The sequence below is a fragment of the Eubalaena glacialis genome, chromosome 5, assembly GCF_028564815.1.
Source record: "Eubalaena glacialis isolate mEubGla1 chromosome 5, mEubGla1.1.hap2.+ XY, whole genome shotgun sequence".
Classification (NCBI taxonomy): domain Eukaryota; kingdom Metazoa; phylum Chordata; class Mammalia; order Artiodactyla; family Balaenidae; genus Eubalaena; species Eubalaena glacialis.
Window position 1 is genome coordinate 30894317 of NC_083720.1, and position 19378 is coordinate 30913694.

The 19378-nt window shown below is 40.0% G+C and overlaps 1 protein-coding gene across 6 annotated transcripts in view; it reads right to left on the reverse strand.

The window, feature by feature from the left end:
- The window catches only part of SEC24B (SEC24 homolog B, COPII coat complex component), a 91446-nt gene extending 72068 nt beyond the window's left edge, over window positions 1–19378 (reverse strand). For all 6 annotated transcript variants that reach the window (XR_009701007.1, XM_061191163.1, XM_061191165.1 and 3 more), the window contains exon 1: window positions 19181–19378. Coding sequence is in view for 5 of the 6 variants with exons in the window: in XM_061191163.1 (XP_061047146.1) it covers window positions 19181–19307 (127 nt within the window). In the remaining variant the exon portion in view is untranslated. The remainder of the gene's footprint in view (window positions 1–19180) is intronic.

Here is a 19378-nt window from a genome sequence, read left to right on the forward strand (position 1 = left end):
CCTCCCCGGGTCCTCAAGTCCATTCTCTACGTCTGCGTCTTTATTCCTGTCCTGCCCCTAGGTTCTTCAGAACCATTTTTTTTTTCTTTTTAGATTCCATATATATGTGTTAGCTTATGGTATTTGTTTTTCTCTTTCTGACTTACTTCACTCTGTATGACAGTCTCTAGGTCCGTCCACCTCACTACATATAACTCAATTTCGTTTCTTTTTATAGCTGAGTAATATTTCATTGTATATATAATCCATTTACAGTTAAGGTAATTATCGATATGTATGTTCCTATTACCATTTTCTTAATTGTTTTGGGTTTGTTTTTGTAGGTCTTTTCCTTCTCTTGTGTTTCCTGCCTAGAGAAGTTCCTTTAGCATTTGTTGTAAAGCTGGTTTGGTGGTGCTGAATTCTCTTAGCTTTTGCTTGTCTGTAAAGGTTTTAATTTCTCCATCGAATGTGAATGAGATCCTTGCTGGGTAGAGTAATCTTGGTTGTAGGTTTATCCCTCTCATCACTTTAAATATGTCTTGCCACTCCCTTCTGGCTTGCAGAGTTTCTGCTGAAAGATCAGCTGTTATCCTTATGTGGATTCCCTTTATGTTGTTTGTTGCTTTTCCCTTGCTGCTTTTAATATTTTTTCTTTGTATTTAATTTTTGATAGTTTGATTAATATGTGTCTTGGCGTGTTTCTCCTTGGATTTGTCCTGTATGGGACTCTCTGCACTTCCTGGACTTGATTGACTATTTCCTTTCCCATGTTAGGGAACTTTTCAACTATAATCTCTTCAAATATTTTCTCAGACCCTTTCTTTTTCTCTTCTTCTTCTGGGACCCCTATAATTCGAATGTTGGTGCGTTTAATGTTGTCCCAGAGGTGTCTGAGACTGTCCTCAATTCTTTTCATTCTTTTTTCTTTATTCTGCTCTGCGGTAGTTATTTCCACTGTTTTATCTTCCAGGTCACTTATCCGTTCTTCTGCCTCAGTTATTCTGCTATTGATTCCTTCTAGAGAATTTTTAATTTCATTTACAGCGTTGTTCATCACTGTTTGTTTACTCTTTGGTTCTAGGTCCTTGTTAAATGTTTCTTGTATTTTCTCCATTCTATTTCCAAGATTTTTGGATCATCTTTACTATCATTACTCTGAATTCTTTTTCAGGTAGACTGCCTATTTCCTCTTCATTTGTTTGGTCTGGTGGGTTTTTACCTTGCTCCTTCATCTCCTGTGTATTTCTCTGTCTTCTCATTTTGTTTAACTTACTGTGTTTGGGGTCTCCTTTTCGCAGGTTGCAGGTTCGTAGTTCCCGATGTTTTTGGTGTCTGCCCCCAGTGGGTGAGGTTGGTTCAGTGGGTTGTGTAGGCTTCCTGATGGAGGGGACTGGTGCCTGTGGTCTGGTGGTGGGGCTGGATCTTGTCTTTCTGGTGGGCAGGGCTGCATCTGGCAGTGTGTTTTGGGGTGTCTGTGAACTTAGTATGATTTTAGGCAGCTTCTCTGCTAATGGGTGGGGTTGTGTTCCTGTCTTGCTAGTTGTTTGGCATGGGGCGCCCAGCACTGGAGCTTGCTGGCCATTGGGTGGAGCTGGTTCTTAGCGTTGAGATGGAGATCTCTGGGAGAGCTCTCGCCAATTGATATTACATGGGGCCGGGAGGTCTCTGGTGTTCCAATGTCCTGAACTCGGCTCTCCTACCTCAGAGGCTCAGGCCTGACACCAGGCCAGAGCACCAAGACCCTGTCAGCCACACGGCTCAGAAGAAATGGAGCAAAAAAAGAAATAAAAAAGAAAATAATAATAAATAATTAAAATTAAAAAAATAATAAAAAAAGAGAACCAATAAACAAATCCACCGATGATAACAAGCGCTAAAAATTGTACTCAGATAAACATAAAAATCAGAAACAAATCAGTCGCAGACAGCAAACCCCAAGTCTACAGGTGCTCCCAAAGTCCACCGCCTCAATTTAGGGATGATTCACTGTCTATTCAGGTATTCCACAGATGCAGGGTACATCAAGTTGATTGCGGGGATTTAATCCATTGCTCCTCAGGCCGCACGGAGAGATTTCCCTTTCTCCTTTGTTCACACAGTTCCTGGGGCTCAGCTTTGGTTTTGGCCCCACCTCTGCATGTAGGTCGCCCTCAGGCATCTGTTCCCTCCCAGACAGGATGGGGTTAAAGCAGCGGCTGATTAGGGGGCTGTTGCTCATTCATGCTGGGGGGAAGGAGGGTTATGGTAGTTATAATTGGAATGCGGGGTGAGCCTGCGGTGGCAGAGGCTGGCGAGACGTTGCAACAGCCTGAGGCATGCTATGTGTTCTCCCAGGGAAGTTGTCCCTGGATCACAGGACCCTGGCAGTGGCGGGCTGCACTGGCTCCTGGGGGCAAGGTGTGGACAGTGACCTGTGCTTGCACACAGGATTCTTGGTGGCGGCAGCAGCAGCCTTAGCATTTCATGCCCGTCTCTGGGGTCCGAGCTGAGAGCCGCGGCTCATGCCCATCTCTGGAGCTTCTTTAGGTGGTGCTCTGCTTTCTGTGGGCAGACAGGGAAGGAATCCCCTCTCCTTGCGCACCCCGAAACAATGGTCTCTTGCCTCTTACGCAGGTCCAGACTTTTTCCAGGACTCCCTCCTGGCTAGCTGTGGTGCACTAGCCCCTTCAGGCTGTGTTCATGCCGCCAACCCCAGTCCTCTCCCTGGGATCCGACCGAAGCCCGAGCCTCAGCTCCCAGCCCCCGCCCGCCCCGGCGGGTGAGCAGACAAGCCTCTTGGGTTGGTGAGTGCTACTCGGCACCGATCCTCTGTGCGGGAATCTCTCCGCTTTGCCCTCCGCACCACTGTGGCTGAGCTCTCCTCCGTGGCTCCGAAGCTTCCCGCCTCTGCCACCCGCAGTCTCCGCCCGCGAAGGGGCTTCCTAATGTGTGGACACCTTTCCTCCTTCACGGCTCCCTCCCAGAGGTGCAGGTCCCGTCCCTATTCTTTTGTCTGTTTTTTCTTTTTTCTTTTGCCCTACCCAGGTACGTGGGGATTTTCTTGCCTTTTGGGAAGTCTGAGGTCTTCTGCCAGCGTTCAGTAGGTATTCTGTAGGAGCTGTTCCACATGTAGATGTGTTTTTGATGTATTTGTGGGGAGGAAGGTGATCTCCTTGGCTTACTCCTCTGCCTTCTTGAAGGTCCCCTCCCAAGTAGAATCTAACTAGAGTCCCAGCTGACAGCCTGACTACAATCTCATGAGAACCTAAACCAGAACCACACAGCTAGGCTGCTTCATGTCCCTCAGAAACTATGAGATTAAATATTTGTTGTTTTAAGTTGATAATTTTGGGGTATTTTGTTATGCAGCAATAGATAACAATATACCTAGCATAGAAGACATTCAAACCTTTCTTACAGGCTTTTTTTTTTTTTTCAATTATAAAAGTAACAATATATCCACTGTTAAAAAAAATTCAAACAATGAAGAATATAAAGTGAAAAGTACAAGTCCCCTTCTCTCCCTGGTAGCTTATGTCCTATATCCCAGATGTAGCTACAGTTAATGGTTTCTTGTGTATCCTTCGTATCTTATATACACATATGTAATGTATATATAAGCATATATATTTAAACAGACATAGATCATACTACAGTTTGACAACTTCCTTTTTTTACCTAATATATCCTGGATACCTTTCTGTGTTAGCATATATAAACTTCATTGTTCTTCTAAAAGAATCTATATAGTATTTCATTGTAGAAACATAACATTATTTACCAAATCCCCATTGATGAATATTTATTCCAGGGAGAGAACTAATTTATGAAGTCAACTTCTTTGATGAATCTGCAGGGTAAGTTCCTAGAAGTGAAACTGGAGGTTCAAAGGGTTTTGGGGCTATTAAATTTGACCATTATTGCCAAATAACTCTCCAAAAATGTCTATCAATTTATACCGCTCAGCAGTAATGCTTAAGAATGCCTCATCTTCCCAACACTGAGTACCATTTTAATCTTTGCCAATCTAATAAGAGAGAAACATTTTAGTTTGCAATACTAGACTTTGAGTGATGCTCAGAATCCTTTCGAATGTTCCTTAGCCATTTGGGTATCTTTCTTTGTTATTTGCCCTTTTCCCACAGGATTGTGCTTCCCTCAATAATTTATAAATGTTCTTGTATGTTAAGAAATTTAACCATATGTTATTATTATGTGCTGTCTATATTTTCCCTCAGGTTACTGTTTGTCTTTTAACTTTGTTCATGTTGTCTCTTGCTATAGTTTCTCAATTATTATATAGTAAAATCTCTCATGCTTGATAAATTTTAAAATCATACTTAGTAGAGCCTGCCCCATTCCAATATTATAAAGCTATATACCAATGTTTTCCTCTAGTGCTTTTAATAGTTACATTTTTATGTATTTATCTTTGATCACTACAGAATGTATTTATTTTATCAATACCATTGAAGTTAACAATAATATTCATAGTAATTTTATTAATAGTCTAAACATTACTAAACATTACATTTTGTGCCGCTCACTGTTCTAAATGTTTTACATATATTCACTCCTTTAATCCTCACAGGCCCCTGAAGTAAACAGTATCATTATAACCGCTTTATAAATAAAATAAACGAGGCACAAAAGTTAAGTTGCTCAATACAGTCACATACTTAGGAAGTAAGAGAGCTGGGATTTGATTCAAATAATCTGGCTCAAGTCCGTGCTTTCAGACAATGAGCTGCTGCCTCTCGCTACACTAAAATCCTGCTAGCTTTCTTTAGCCAAGAAGAAGGTCAATTATCTCAAACAATGGAATTCTAGCTTTGGTTACAAGGGCAAATTTAATTATCCTAGAATCTAATTTTCTTGTCTTGTGGAATGAAATAGATATCTGTATCATACCTCAAATGAAAAGATAATCAAAATATATATATTTCAAGCTGTTTCAAGTTCACTGACACAAAGAAAGTGCCACTGTATTCCTTGCCATAATAATGTATAAAAATAGAAAATAGAAAATGTGTTTATAAAAGATATATGAATAATTTCCTTATTCTGTTTTCAATTCCTACTAAATTCAGTGGAATCTTAATCTTTGGTCATTTAAATACATACTCCATGGCAGATACAAACATAACTTACACAATCAAGCTGTAAAGAAAAAATAATGGCCACACTTCCAAGAAGCATACAGAGAACCAAAACTCAGGTAACACTGTTTTACTAGGTATATAATTTACTTTTCTTACAGGATATTCTACATGATCATAGTTCATTTAGAAGAATTTAGCATGCCTAAAAAAAGTGTAAAATGTTCTCCTCCTTCTCTTCCTTAAATATATTTAAAAAATGGATTTGCTGGATATACATATAACTGATTCACTTTGCTGTACACCTGAAACTAATAAAACATTGTAAATCAACTATACTGCAATAAAAATTAAAAAAAAAAAACAGGGTTTGCTACTCTTCATTACAGTCACAGAAAACCCAACACTGGTACAAATTTATCGATCAAGAGAAGAGCCAAGTCAGAGTTAGAGAAATCTGTTTAAATATCTACCCACTTCATGATTTGATTTGGTTCATCTATGCCACATGATCTGAAAACAGGAAAATCATCATCATCATGTCCAAGCTACTCAAATGCCATTCTTCTAAAAATAACAGGAACGTTGTATCTGCTGAAATTTATCAGAAGTGAATTACCCACCCAAAAAATCCTATTTGCTTTTTCAGCCCATCAAAGAAAAGGAAGGTACTTACTTTGTGGGGGGAGAGGGGGATGCAAAGGTAGGAACAGCTAATTATATGTTGGTGCTTACCATTCCTTACACTATATCAAGATCTAAATGTTCCAAGTGTACCCCCCCAAATTTCTAATATAATTTAATCAAAATAATAAATGAATCAAGACTTGTTGAAAGCAAAATGATTGTTTTGAATATTTTAAATCAACTTTTAAAGCTTGCAAGGGGGAAAAACCGCGGGGGGGTGGGGATGGTGGTGTGCTGAATTGGGCAACTGGGATTGACATGTATACACTGATGTGTATAAAATTGATGACTAATAAGAACCTGCTGTATAAAAAAATAAAAACTTTTAAAGCCTGCACTGAAAAAACAAAACAAAACAAACCATAAAGATCAGTTTAAATTGAAAAAAACTGATATCTAGGACAAGCAAATATTTTTTAAAATTTTGTCTTACTGTGACCTCACAAGGCATGCACTCTCTTTTCTTCAACTTTAAAATATATTAGATAACTCTTAACTTTCTCTTAGGGTTTACTAGTATTAAAGTTTGATTTCTTCTGCATAAACTAAAAACTGAGCCTGGCAAATATCACAAATGAATTTTTTATATACACCCATACTCTTAAAAAAAAAAAAACACATACACACTCTGTAAATTATGAGGTTTTTTCTAGTAGTAGCATTTTCATTTGCTTATATTTCCTATAATTGCCTTAGCATCTGTGGCAGTTTTAAAACACAGTTCCCAAACTCTTTGATACTCTGCTGATTAAAGGGTAGGATCTGTCTACTCCCCTTGAATTTGAGCAGGCTTATAACAGCTTCCACTAATAAAGAATGGCAGAAGCAAAGCTGTGTGACTTCACAGGCTTGGTCATAGACAACTCAGCATCTGCATTGTTTGATGGAATATCTGCATATGGATCCCTAAGCAACTCCGTAAGAAATCCATTTACTCCACAGCTGTCATGGTCTGAGGAAGCCAAATCACATAGAGAGGTCACCACTAGGGACTCTGGTTTGAAGTCCGAGTCTCTGAGTTATTCTAGTCTAAGTGCCAGATGTGTGAATAAATAAGCCTTCAAGATCATCCCAATCTCCAGCCATCAAAATCATTTTAAGTCTTCCCCGCTGAGGCCCTAGACATCCCAGAGCAAAGCCATCTCTGCCATGCCCTGTTCAAAGTCTTAGTTCAACACAGTCTGTGAGCATAATAAAATGGTTCCTTAACCACTGTTTTGTTGTAATTTATTATGTACTAATAGCAACTAGAACAGCAATTACTGTTTTTAAAAATTCAGAATTCAGATTCTAAAACCAAAATACTATTTATAATAGCACACACACAAAAGGTAGTACTTAAAATACAAATCTAATGAAATATGCGAAGGATCTATATGTAGAAAACTACAAAACACTGATGAAAGAAATCAAGGATATGGAATGATATACCATGTTTGTGGACTGGAAGACTTGACATTAAGATGTAAATTATCTCAATTTTGATCTTTAGATTCAAACAATACCAATAAAAATATATGAAGGATTTTTTATGGATATCAACAAGCCGATTCTAAAATTTCTAGGAAAAGGCAAAGATACTAAAACAGCAAAAAACAAACAAAAAACTTTGAAAAAGAACAGTTGGAGGATTCGCATTACCCAATTTCAAGACCTTATATACAACAATAATCAAGAAAGTGTGGTCCAGACGAAAGGCTAGACATACAGAAAATAATAAAAATAGAGCCACAAAAACACAGTCAACTGATTTTTTGACAATGGTGCCACGGCAATTCAATGGAGGAAAGACAGTCTTTTCAATTGATGGTACTTTTCAATTAATGCATAGTCCATATGCAAAAAAAATGAATCTCAACACATATCTCAGATCTTAAACAAATATTAAGTCAAAACGAATCATAGATTTAATGGAAAATTTTAAAACTTATAGGAGAAAATACAGAAGAATATCTAGATGAATATAGGTTTAGCAGTAAGTTCTTACCTATGACACTAAAAGCATGAAATATTGAAAAAGTGAACTTAATCAAATTAAAAACTTTTGCTCTGCAAAAAACACTACGAGGATTAAAAGACAAGTAGCAGACTAGGAGAAAATATTTGCAAATCACATGCTCAGTAACGAACTTGAATTCAGAATATATTAAGGACTCTTAAAATTCAACAGCAAGAAAACAGACAACCCAACCAAAAACTGGTTAAAGATCTGAAAAGATAATCACCAAAGAAGATATATGGATGGCAAATGTATGCAAATATGCTCATCATTAGTCAGAGAAATGCAAATTAAAACCCCAATGAGATATCTCTATACACTCATTAGAATGACTGAAACAAAAACCCTGAAAATATCAAATGTTGGCAAAGATATAGTTTAACAGAAACTCTAATTTATTGTTGGAGGGAATGCAAAATAGTACACCCACCTTGGAAAATGGTTTGGCTGTTTCTTATAAAAGGTTAAACATATACTTACCATTTGACCCAGCAGTCCCACTCCTACATATTTACCTAAGTGACCTGAAAACTAGTATTCACACAAACCCAGTGCCTGAATGTTTATAACAGCTTTATTCACGATCACCAAAAACTGGAAACAACCAAGATATTCAACAACGGAGGAATGGATAAACAATCCTGTTTATACATATAATAGAATACTATGCAGCAATAAAAGGGAAAAGAACATTGTTTCATGCAACAGCATAGATGAACATGGTGAAAGAAACCAGACCCAAAAGATGATATATTTTATGGTTCCATTTATACAACACTCTGGAAAAGGTGAAGGAGAATAGCAATGCTTACCAGGATTTGTGGAAGGGAGAGCTGTTAACTACAAAGGGACTGCATGAAGACATTTTTTTTTATGGTGATGGAACTGTTCTGAATAGTATTGTGGTGGTTGATATTTGACTACATACATGCATTCGTCAAAACCCATAGAGCTGTACACTACAAAGAATGAATGAAATTTACTACATGCAAATTTTTGTAAAAAATCAACCAGATGTTGAGAAAATCTAGGATGGAATGCAGACTGTGACAAATCAGTCTAACTTTATTACAAATGTATGATAACCTAATAGAAGGATATTTAGGTAATATACATACAGATAAATAAGCAACGGATATAATTATATAAATAGGTTTACATACTTGGGTTCGTATACATATATATCCCCTAGCTCTGTCTGCTGAGACAGCCTAGAAACAGTGACACCACAGTAGCAATGAGCATATCCAAGGCCCAGTTTTTGGTTTCTTAACACCATGTCCCAACAAAAGGAACCAGGGCTCCTTGGACAAAGAGCAGACTCTGGTGCTGCCATAGGGCAAGTAAACGATGGAGCACCTGCTAGTGCCAGAAAGTAAGGAAGTGCTCAAAAAACAAAAGGATGGTGGCCAGGACACAACAGCCAAACTGAAAGAGCTCCCAATGGCCAAAGCTGTAACAATTTGAGTAAAAATTTTAAATAATGATAGTATTGGCTTATAATCCAAAGAATAAAATAAATATTCTTAAGCCCATAATAATATAAATGACTGAATAAATTTTAAGATGGGAGAAAAGGGGGCAAGTCTTCCTTACAGAAAAATTCCAAATAATATATGTAGAAAGAATGAGGGAAAAAGAAAATCTCCATTAGAATGCCACAGTAATAATAACCACAGGCAAGAGCGACTGAGGAATGCTAAAATTAGCACATGAAATTTTAAGCAGAGACAGGATAGTAACTTCAAAGTATCTCCCTAAGAATGTTTATTAATTACTGTGGTGATTTTAACATATGCCCACAAATTATTTGATACACCTCACTCCAGGAGGTGGAACATAACGCCCTTTCTGTTGAATGTAGGCTTGAGTTAAGTGAGTTGCTCCCAACAGAGCAGGAAAAAATAAAAAACAGTAATTTTACAGTGGAGGAATCTGGCCTGAATGTGTCCCCCTCCAAATCCATATGAAGCCCTAACCCCCAATTTGAAGGTATTAAGAGGTGGGGCTTTGGGGAAGTAATTAGGTTTAGATTAGGTCACGAGGGTAGGACCCTCATGAAGAATCAGTATCCTTGTAAGAAGAAAACCATTTGAGCTCACAGCGAGAAGGTGGAGGTCTACAAGCCACGAAGAGGGTCTTCACCAGAACCCAACTATGCTGGCACCCTGATCTTGAACTGCCAGCCTCTAAAACTGAGAAAATAAATGTCTGTGATTTAAGCCTCCTAGTCTATGGTATTTTGTCATAGTAGCCCAAACTAAGACATCTCTTCAATCAAGCGCCCAAGGTTAACATGACCAGTAATAAAACAAACTGATATCATGTAACCTCTGATATGACATGATAAGGGCACTTCAACCTCTGGGTATTCTTCCTAAAAAAATCATAACCCCAGTCTAATCATGAGAAAGCATCAGCAAACCCAAAGTGAGGAACTATCTACAAAATAACTTACCAGTACTGTCAAGGTCCTAAAAAACAAAAAAAGACTAAGAAATTGTCATAGACCAGAGGAGACTAAGGCAACACGACAACTAAATGCAACATGATATCCTGGATTGGATCCAGGAACAGAAAAAAAAATTAGCGGAAAAACTGGTGAAATGTAAATAAAAATCTGTTGTTTAGTTAATTGTATTTCACCAATGTTAATTTCCTAGTTTTGATAAAGGTACCATAGTTTTATAAGATGGTAAATCATGAGAGGAAGATGTTAAGACTTTAGAGGAAGCTAAGTGAAGGTTATTGCATTTTCCGTACTGTGTATCACTTCTGCAAATCTAAAATTATTGCAAAATAACAAGTTTTTAAACCATCAATGAAAAAAGTGCTGGAAACGACCTACTAAATTGATTGACAAAATTTTTGAAACAAATGACTACACCAAACATAGCCACCAGAGTGGTTTTCCTAAAAAACAAATCTGATTGTTACTTCCTTGTTTAAAGCTTTCTAACGGTTTTCCTTGCCATCAAGGAAGAATTCAAATTCTTTAACATGGCCTGTAAGATAGTGGAAGACAGAATAATCCCTCCTTCATCCCATATGTCCATTTCCTAATCCCTGGAACCTGTGAATATGCTAGGTTACATGGCAAAGGGGAGATAAGGTTACAGATAGCATTAGGGTTGTTAATCAGCTGACCTTAGAAGAGGGAGAGTATCCTTGATAATCCAGGTGAGCTCAGTGTAATCATGAGAGTCCTTAAAAGTGGCAGAGGGAAGCAGAAGAGAGTCAGAGGGAGATGTGACTACAGAAGACTCCTCTGAGAGATGCAATGTTGCTGGCTTTGAAGATGGAAAGAGTGGGCCACAAGCCAAGGAATGTGGGTAGCCTCTAGAAGCTGGAAAAGACCTTTGCCTTTGCCTAGAGCCTCTAGAAGTGAATGCAGCCCTAATGACACCTTGATTTTAGCCCAGTTAGACTTCTAACCTACAGAAGATGAATTCATGTTGTTTTAAGCCACCAGTTTGTGGCAATTTGTTACATCAGCAAAGAGAAAACCAATGCAAAGACCCTTCATGATCTGACCCCTGCTTACCTCTCCCAACTCATTGCTCACCACTCCTCCTTCTCACAATGATCTCCTACAGGTATACCTTAATATACTGCGAGTCCTCACGTGGGTCCGCCAAAGTTTGATCAATAAATAAAATGTAATCCTGCTACAACTCAGAATGCCTACTGTTACGATGAAGTGACACAGAATGCTGACCTGGTAGGAAGAGGTATAACTTGCCACAAGAAAAGCAAAGGAGCCACAGCACAACATCAGGTAAGGTTGTATGCTGGAGCTTTGCCTCAAAAGGCCATCGAAGAGGTTTATTAGGGCAGAATACAACAGTCAAGTTGCCATGTAAAGACTTCTGAACAGGATCAAGTAAATTATGTGATATTTTTCTGAAACTTGCTATTTAAAAATACAGGTATTCAAAGTTTAATTCCTTCAAGAATGCCACCAAACGCAGTGGTTAAGAATCCGCCTGCCAATGCACGGGACATGGGTTCGAGTCCTGGTCCGGGAAGATCCCACATGCCGCGGAGCAACTAAGCCTGTGTGCCACAACTACTGAGCCTGCTCTCTAGCGCCTGTAAGCCACAACTACTGAAGCCTGAGCGCCTAGAGCCCGTGCTCCGCAACAAGAGAAGCCACCGCAGTGAGAAGCCCGCGCACCGCAACCAAGAGCAGCCCCCACTCACTGCAACTAGAGAGAGCCCGTGCACAGCAACGAAGACCCAACGCAGCCAAATAATAAATAAATTAAAAAAAAAAATAATGCCACCAAAAACTCTGGCACTAAAGTAGCCATGAGTGTGAAAAGGCTGAAAATCACTATTCCACACTCTTACCATAGAAAATTTTTCTCAAGTCATGCTTGTGCACCCCTGACTGTTCACACAGTCTCTTCCCTCTACCTGGAAACTTGAAAAACTCCCTCTACCCCCTTCATCTGACCAACTCCTACTCATTCTTCAGTTCTCAGCTCAGCTCTTCCTCTAGAAAACATTCTCTAACCCTACAAGTGGATGCCTGCTTAATGCTGTACTACAGTATTTTGGACAGCGCTTTCCACATGGAACTCTAAGTATACACTCTGTAAGTGAAAAACTTGGGCCTAGTTTGCTCTCAGCTCTATCATATCCTTAAGGCTTGGATAGTGACTGGCTCATGGAATCCATTACTATATTTTGAAAAAAATTAAGCCCCGTAAATAATCCTCAAATATTTCTGTATCAGGCGTTTACCTCACCACAATTATCAACAAGAACTATATGATACTGAAAGAGAAAGAATTCAAAACTTAATAGCTTCCACTATGTAAAGTCATTTATACGCTACTATGAGAACAAATATACAAGTCTGACTTTTTTTTTACCTTGGCATTCTACACTTTCTACTCTGTAGTAGTTCAAGTACAAGAACATTTGAAACAAAAGGAAAGTAAAAACCTACTGTATTTCATTACATCTAAAGTGTTTTGACACTGCCACTTTTTCTTCCCTTCTTACCAGATGTATGAGTTTCCTACTGCAAGTATAACAAATTACACAAATTCAATGGCTTGAAATAACACAAATTTATTCTTTTAGAGTTCTCGAAGTCAGAAATCCAAAGCCAGTTTCACTGGGCTAATATCAAGGTATCATGGGCAAAGCTGGTTCCTTCTGAGGCCTGAGGAGAGAATCCATTTCTTTGCCTTTTTCAGCTTCTAGTGGTTACCTGCATTCCTGGGCTTATGGCCCCTTCCTCCGTCTTCAAAGCACAACATCCTAACCTCTGCTCTATGGTCACATTACTTTCTCTGCAGGCTGACTCCTCCAGTTTCTAATAAGGATGGTTGTAATTATATCAGGCCCGCCCAGATCCAGGATAATCTCCCCAACTCTAATCACAGCTGCAGAGGTTTCAGCTGGTCAGCCTGACTGATATTATCATATACAAGCTAGATACAGCCTGATTTTCTGTAAGCATCTATGCCCTCCTTAGCAAGAGTAAATTATCACAAGATCCACCCAAGGGATAGATCTGCCTCAGTGACATAATCTCCTTTCAGAGATAAGAGTCTCACCAAAGGAAAACTCATTCTACTCCTGCTTTAAGCAAACTCGACATGAAAATCAAAATTTACAAATCAAGTATTTTATGGAAAGTCTAGTCACTATACAAAAAACCATAGGCTCTTAATGTTTCCTCATCCCCCCCCCAATCCCACAGAGAAGCAACATTTTTAATGTATTTTTGTTTCATTAGTCTTTTCCTGAATTGAATTTCCAACTTTTTAAAAAAGTCAGATGAAAAGTTTTCATTATCTTTAAAAGATAATGAAAGGTCAGCGGAGTACAAACTCTTCTATCCTATTGAGATACAATTCGTACTAATTGGGAGAAGGAGAATCAGATCTAAGAAGGTAATTCATTCATCACTGAGTTACCAAGAAGTCCATCAATACTCAGCCAGTATGCACTTTAACAATCGTTCTTATCAAACTGTTAAAACGCTCCTGAACCAGCTGGTAAACAGCCACAGTCCTGACCCTGACTCTCTGCTGCGCCCCACCATGCTGGCCCCTTGCCACACAGCCACTCACGACTTAGCGGCTAAAGGACTAATGCCTGGCACACTGCAGTCTGTCTGAATTCTGCTCTAGGGGCAAGGCTGGTATCCATTCAGTGGTCAGTACGTACAGTACTGATTACTAAATATTTTGAATATACTACCCCTACCAATAAAGTATCAATAATATTACTAAAATACATTTTTAGTGAGCATAAAATGTATACACACACATACACCTCTAAAGAAATCTGCAATTAGAAACTCCAGTGATTTAAAAAATGGGGAGTCCCAATCACATCTGATTACCCTGGATTATTCTTCCTGATGGAGGGCTAATAGCTACAAAGGTAACTGTTCCAGTCACTGCTGGCAGATACAGCCTATGCAACCATTTGGATGAAATCTCACTGCACTAAGTATAGGTTATTCCTGCCACTACATCAGTTGTCCTCTTTGGATGTCATGATAATGAGTGCTAAGAGTGAAGGGGCCAAAAGAAAACCAATATTGGTTGAAAACCTACTACATGCCACGTACTTTGCTTTCCTGTATATAATCTTATATAATTCTCACAAGTCCTATGAAGTACCACTATTGTCATTTTACAAACAAACAAACAGGGACACGAAAGGTCACTAATTCATACAATTTCAAATAGTTGGGAAGTAGTGAAGAAGCCAGGTATTGTAGGTTCCAAAGCCCATTTCACAATTCCCGTTTCACAGAAATACTAGGAAAAACAAGCGAGTTAGGACTTGGCCACTGCCTAGGCAAGGCATTTTACTAGTCCCTCCCCCCTCCCTACTTCATCCGCTTTTTCCTCAGTTCCTCTTACAGGCAGCTTTCAGCACACAATTTTAGAAAACTTAAAACCGATGAAACCCCCCTTCCCGCAAACCAGCTAGCTGAGGTAGTGGTCTATTAGAGGAAACCTTCCAAGAGCAGATTCGTGGGAGGGAGTGTAAGAAAATAATAGCGAAGTTCACTTACTCCATTGAGTGCCTACTGCATGCTGCCACAGAATGTGATGAGGAAAACTCAACATGGTTATCTGCCACATGAAGAATTTATATCCTGGTATTTTGAAGGAAATGAAATGAAGGGGACCCTCATTTGCTAAGCGTCTCATTTTGCTAAGCACCAGGTACTTTAAAAAATAGTACCACATTTAATGTAATCTTCTCAACAACCCTATGAGGAAGGTATTATTATCCCCTGAAGTCCACAGATGTTAAGTAATTTTCTCCACAAAACCCTGGGCTGTAACAGAGCCTACAGCCTTTTCACTAGCCCACACTTTCTGACAATTCTGAGGATGCTTAGCCTACTGGAAATAATAGTGGCTTCCCCAGGGCTGAATATAACATGATCTGCTCTAACACGCAGTGCTGACTGTGAAGATGCTCTCATTTCTAGGAAAGTCTGCTGAAGATTGGCTCAAAATCTGTTCTATTTCAACATCTTTAGCATCTAATAAATACTTCAGGGTTTACAGATGAATCAGAAAGATGGAAGTTAGCTGAAATACTAGGATCAGTAGCAATGAATATGATTTACAAAAATTAGTACAGATATAACCTCAGAAACTAAGGGGGAGGGAGTGGCATGGGAATGAAAATACAATAAAAATAACCAAAGCAATACAGCAACAACAATAAAAACTGAATCCAGATAAAAGACACTTGTTTATATATTTTTTAAGATCCTTGAGATATCTATTAATCAACTTAGGGGGAAATTATGTGTGCAGAAAGCTATATTATACCATGGCAGTATCTTCATGAGAGGCCTTGATGCTTCTGGTTAGCTAGAAAGGAAGACTAGAAACCTGAGACACAGATACTGCTCTGATCAAAAGAAACTTACTTCAGACACACTAGGGAGATTTGTATCATTTTAAATTTTGCATGTGCTCTCAAAGTTGAAGGGTTTCCTATAACCTACCAGACAGTATTGCTGGGTGAATGGTATATTTATTTATAGCTTCCATAACGAATTCTCATAATTCCCATTACTATCTCATCTTCCTTGCATTATTAACAATTAAAATGATAAAACTGCCAGTAGTATCATTGTTGGAAAAGGCACATGGAAGGAAGAAAACACATTTTCATTTGAAAATGAGCACCACTTGCTTCCTAAAAGTAGAATTAAAAAGCAGTGTTTTATTGGTAAATTTGGGTGACCCACCGCCCCCAAAAATTCTAAAAAGACCTCTTTCAATTTAAGTCGATTGGGGGAAATTATGGGGTTATGCCATCATTACCAGGATATTATTCACTCAATCTTCCCTTGTTTGAGGACTCAGTTTTGGAAGGACTCTCAAAAGGCAGAGTAAAAGTTGAAAAATATTCAACTAATACTTCATATGAAAATACAAATAATTCTAAACCGCCCATATGGTGCTCAATGAAAAACTGAAGTACAGAAATATAACTCCAAGGAAGGAAGTTTAAAAAGAAATATTTCAAAGACTCAAAGAAGTCAAATTCTATCTTCAAATAAATGGGGGAAAGCATGTTAACAATTAAACATAGAAAATAAGGAAAAGTAATAATGAAGTCCCGGTTTCTGCCTCCCTACCCTTTCCAATGTCAAAGTTTCTAATAAGAGACTTCTTAGAGTCTGTTAATAGAAAGAGATTGGACTTGGAACTAGGAAGACTGTATTAGAATTCATTTAACAAATGTTTAACGAGACTATAACTTGTTCTAGGCCCTGAATATACAGTAGTGAACAGGAGACAGGCATTGGTGAAAAACACCCACCCAAAACTTTCTGGATCTGTTCAATTAGAAAAGTGAACTAGGTGTTTTACAGACTCTGTTCCCAAAACACCTGGACCTCCACCTCTATTTTAACCACAACAGCTCTGCTTTTTTCTGATTTCTATAGCAGGGCTCTGCAGGAAAACAAATCTGTTTTTAAAAATGTTTGATAACCGCTAAACTAAGTGATCTCGAAGTACCATTCCAGTTTTACAACTCTGTCTTCTGTGATGCTTCAAACTCATACTTCTGACCTATTTCTTTTTCACCGTGCTGGAATTCCACAGAGATATATTAAAAGGCAAACTAGTTTACGTGGGGCTAAAGAATCAACCACAAACCGGAATGACTGCTTAATCGTTATCTATGGGTGCCAAATACCATATAGCAAAAATTACTTTTTTCTAAGATTAACAAACAAAAACAGATTTGATCTTGTTATTTACCTACGTAAGCTACTTACTTTTACAAATACAAACAAACAAAAATTAACTCTAGTTCTTTATCTTAATTTCTAAATTCCTTAGCATTTAAGGCCTTTCTGTAACTTGGCCCCTTTTAGGTATTCTTTTCAGCTTTAATGCCTTGCATTTTCCCTCTCACCCAACACCCTTTCTGCCTCTTAGTTTCTAAATTTTGAGACTTCTGTTCATGCCCTTGAGACAGCCCTCCTCTCCTATCCATCCCTGTCAAATCCCTCAAGGTCATAACCAATTCAAATGTCACCAAAATACATGTCAATTTACGAGAAAGGCAGGGATTCTGTCTTTTCTACTAGGCTAACCTTGAGTCCCCAACTGGCAAGCACGCAACAGATGTTGAAATGAATTATGTCAAAGTAACGATTATAAACACTAGAAATCAAGCATCATCTATTTTTGGCTTCTAAATGTATTAACTGATTTGTTTTTACATATTTAACAGCCTGATTACAACTGATATCCTGCCATTCCTTGAGTGTTCACAAAATTTGTAAGGCTGAGGTAAATACTTGCCACTTTAAAAACTGTACACTAAGACAACAATACATACTCAGAAAATCAAGACACAATCCTTGGATCACTATTAAACATGGATTTAAAATATTCTAAAAGACTTGGGATCGCTTCCTAAATTATCATGTTCTAGTTCCTCCACACACACAAAGCTATTCTAAAAACAAAACAAAAACAAGAATTTATATCAAGTTTACAAGAACAAAAACTGCTCACAAATAATATCTTCATGTATGTTCAGGACAGAAGTACAAAACCTACTACTCTGTTCACATTCAAAACCCACAGAGTAAACAATGACCAGTGAAAGTAAAGCATGTCATACTGACAAGTATGGCTGATCCAAAGGATAAGGCTAAGCCATCACGTTTGACTTATGAAAAAAATTCAACTTCTGGTTCTCAGGATAAACGATAAACTGCAAGCTTGAAAAGTATCAGTTATAAAAATTAGATGCTGGCTGAACTGGTTTATAAAGTCCAGTAAGTTTTCATTTCACAGATTGGATAAAATAGGTCAATCCAACAACCATTTTTAGAGTACCAGCAGACCTTGTTCTCTTTTACAGAGAACCAGACATATTCTTCTGAAGTATTCAGTCCATCACTTTCGAGAGTTCTCATCTAAATTGTGATCGTCTATAAAGGGAGGCCCCCTCTCTCCCGGCCCCAGCCACGAACATTCCAAATCTCAAGATGAGGGTATGGATATCCTAGAGCCGATCATTTTTCAGCTGAAACTCGCGCATCCCCAAAGCCCACGACCTTAGTATGAAAGCGCTTTCACGGTGCATTGGCTGCTGCCGGTAGGAAGGCCTTGCCTCAAACAGGGCCAACTCTGGCACGTTTTTGTGTTTTTGAAAGTGAAGCTGGGGGGGGGGAGGGAAAAAACCACCCAGATCTAAAAGTATTCGTTTAAATCCGTTTGACACCTGCTCTCTTTCAAACACGACCAGCAAACTCCAAACGCTCGAGTAGCGGCCGCAGCAGCAATGACAGATCTTGAGGCCGAACTGGGTCAGGGTTACAGTTACACTTGCGTTGCATCTTTACACCCTTTGTCTACAAACTTGGGCACTAACTTAAGTTCCCTTCCAGGCAGCGTGCTCGCCGGGCCTCAGAAATCAGAGCAATTTTCCGGAGACAGGAAGGGCACAACCCTCCCAGCTCCATGGCTACACCAGCCTTCCCCGGACCACGCACTCTGCGGCCTCGGCTTTTCGCCGGGTATCTGGGCGAAGGGGTCGCCCGGGGAAACTCCCCTGCGCCCGGGCTGGATAAAGGGGATTCCACGCGGTGTCTGGTCTCCCCCCTTTCTACGGCCCCTACTCGCCCCCGTGGTTTCGGGCCCGGGGTCACACTACAGAGACAGCCCTGCTCCCCGATTCTCCGGGCCGGCCCCCGCGCCGGGGCGCCCCTCCCCCCAGCCCCCCCAAATCCCCCGGGGCCGGCCCCCGCCGCGTGCCGCCCCCCGCCGCGTGCCGCCCCCCACCCCCTGCCCCGGCAGCCGCCCCCTCTCCCACCGCCCTCCCGCCCGCCCCGCCCGATCCGGCCGCGCAGGCTGCCCAGCCAGCACTAGGCCCCGCGCTCCGCCCCGGCCGCCCTCCTCACCGTTCTGCTGGTGAGGCCCCGGGCCCGGGCCCGCGGGCGCGGCGGCACCAGAGGCGGCGGCTCCGCAAAGCTTGGGCGGGATCCGGGAGCTGGCGGCCGGATGAGGGGACCCGGCGGGGGCCGACATGACGGCGCTGCGGGCGGCGGCGGCGGCGGCGGCGGCGGCGGCGGCTCAGCTTCGGAGAGTTGGGCGGAGGG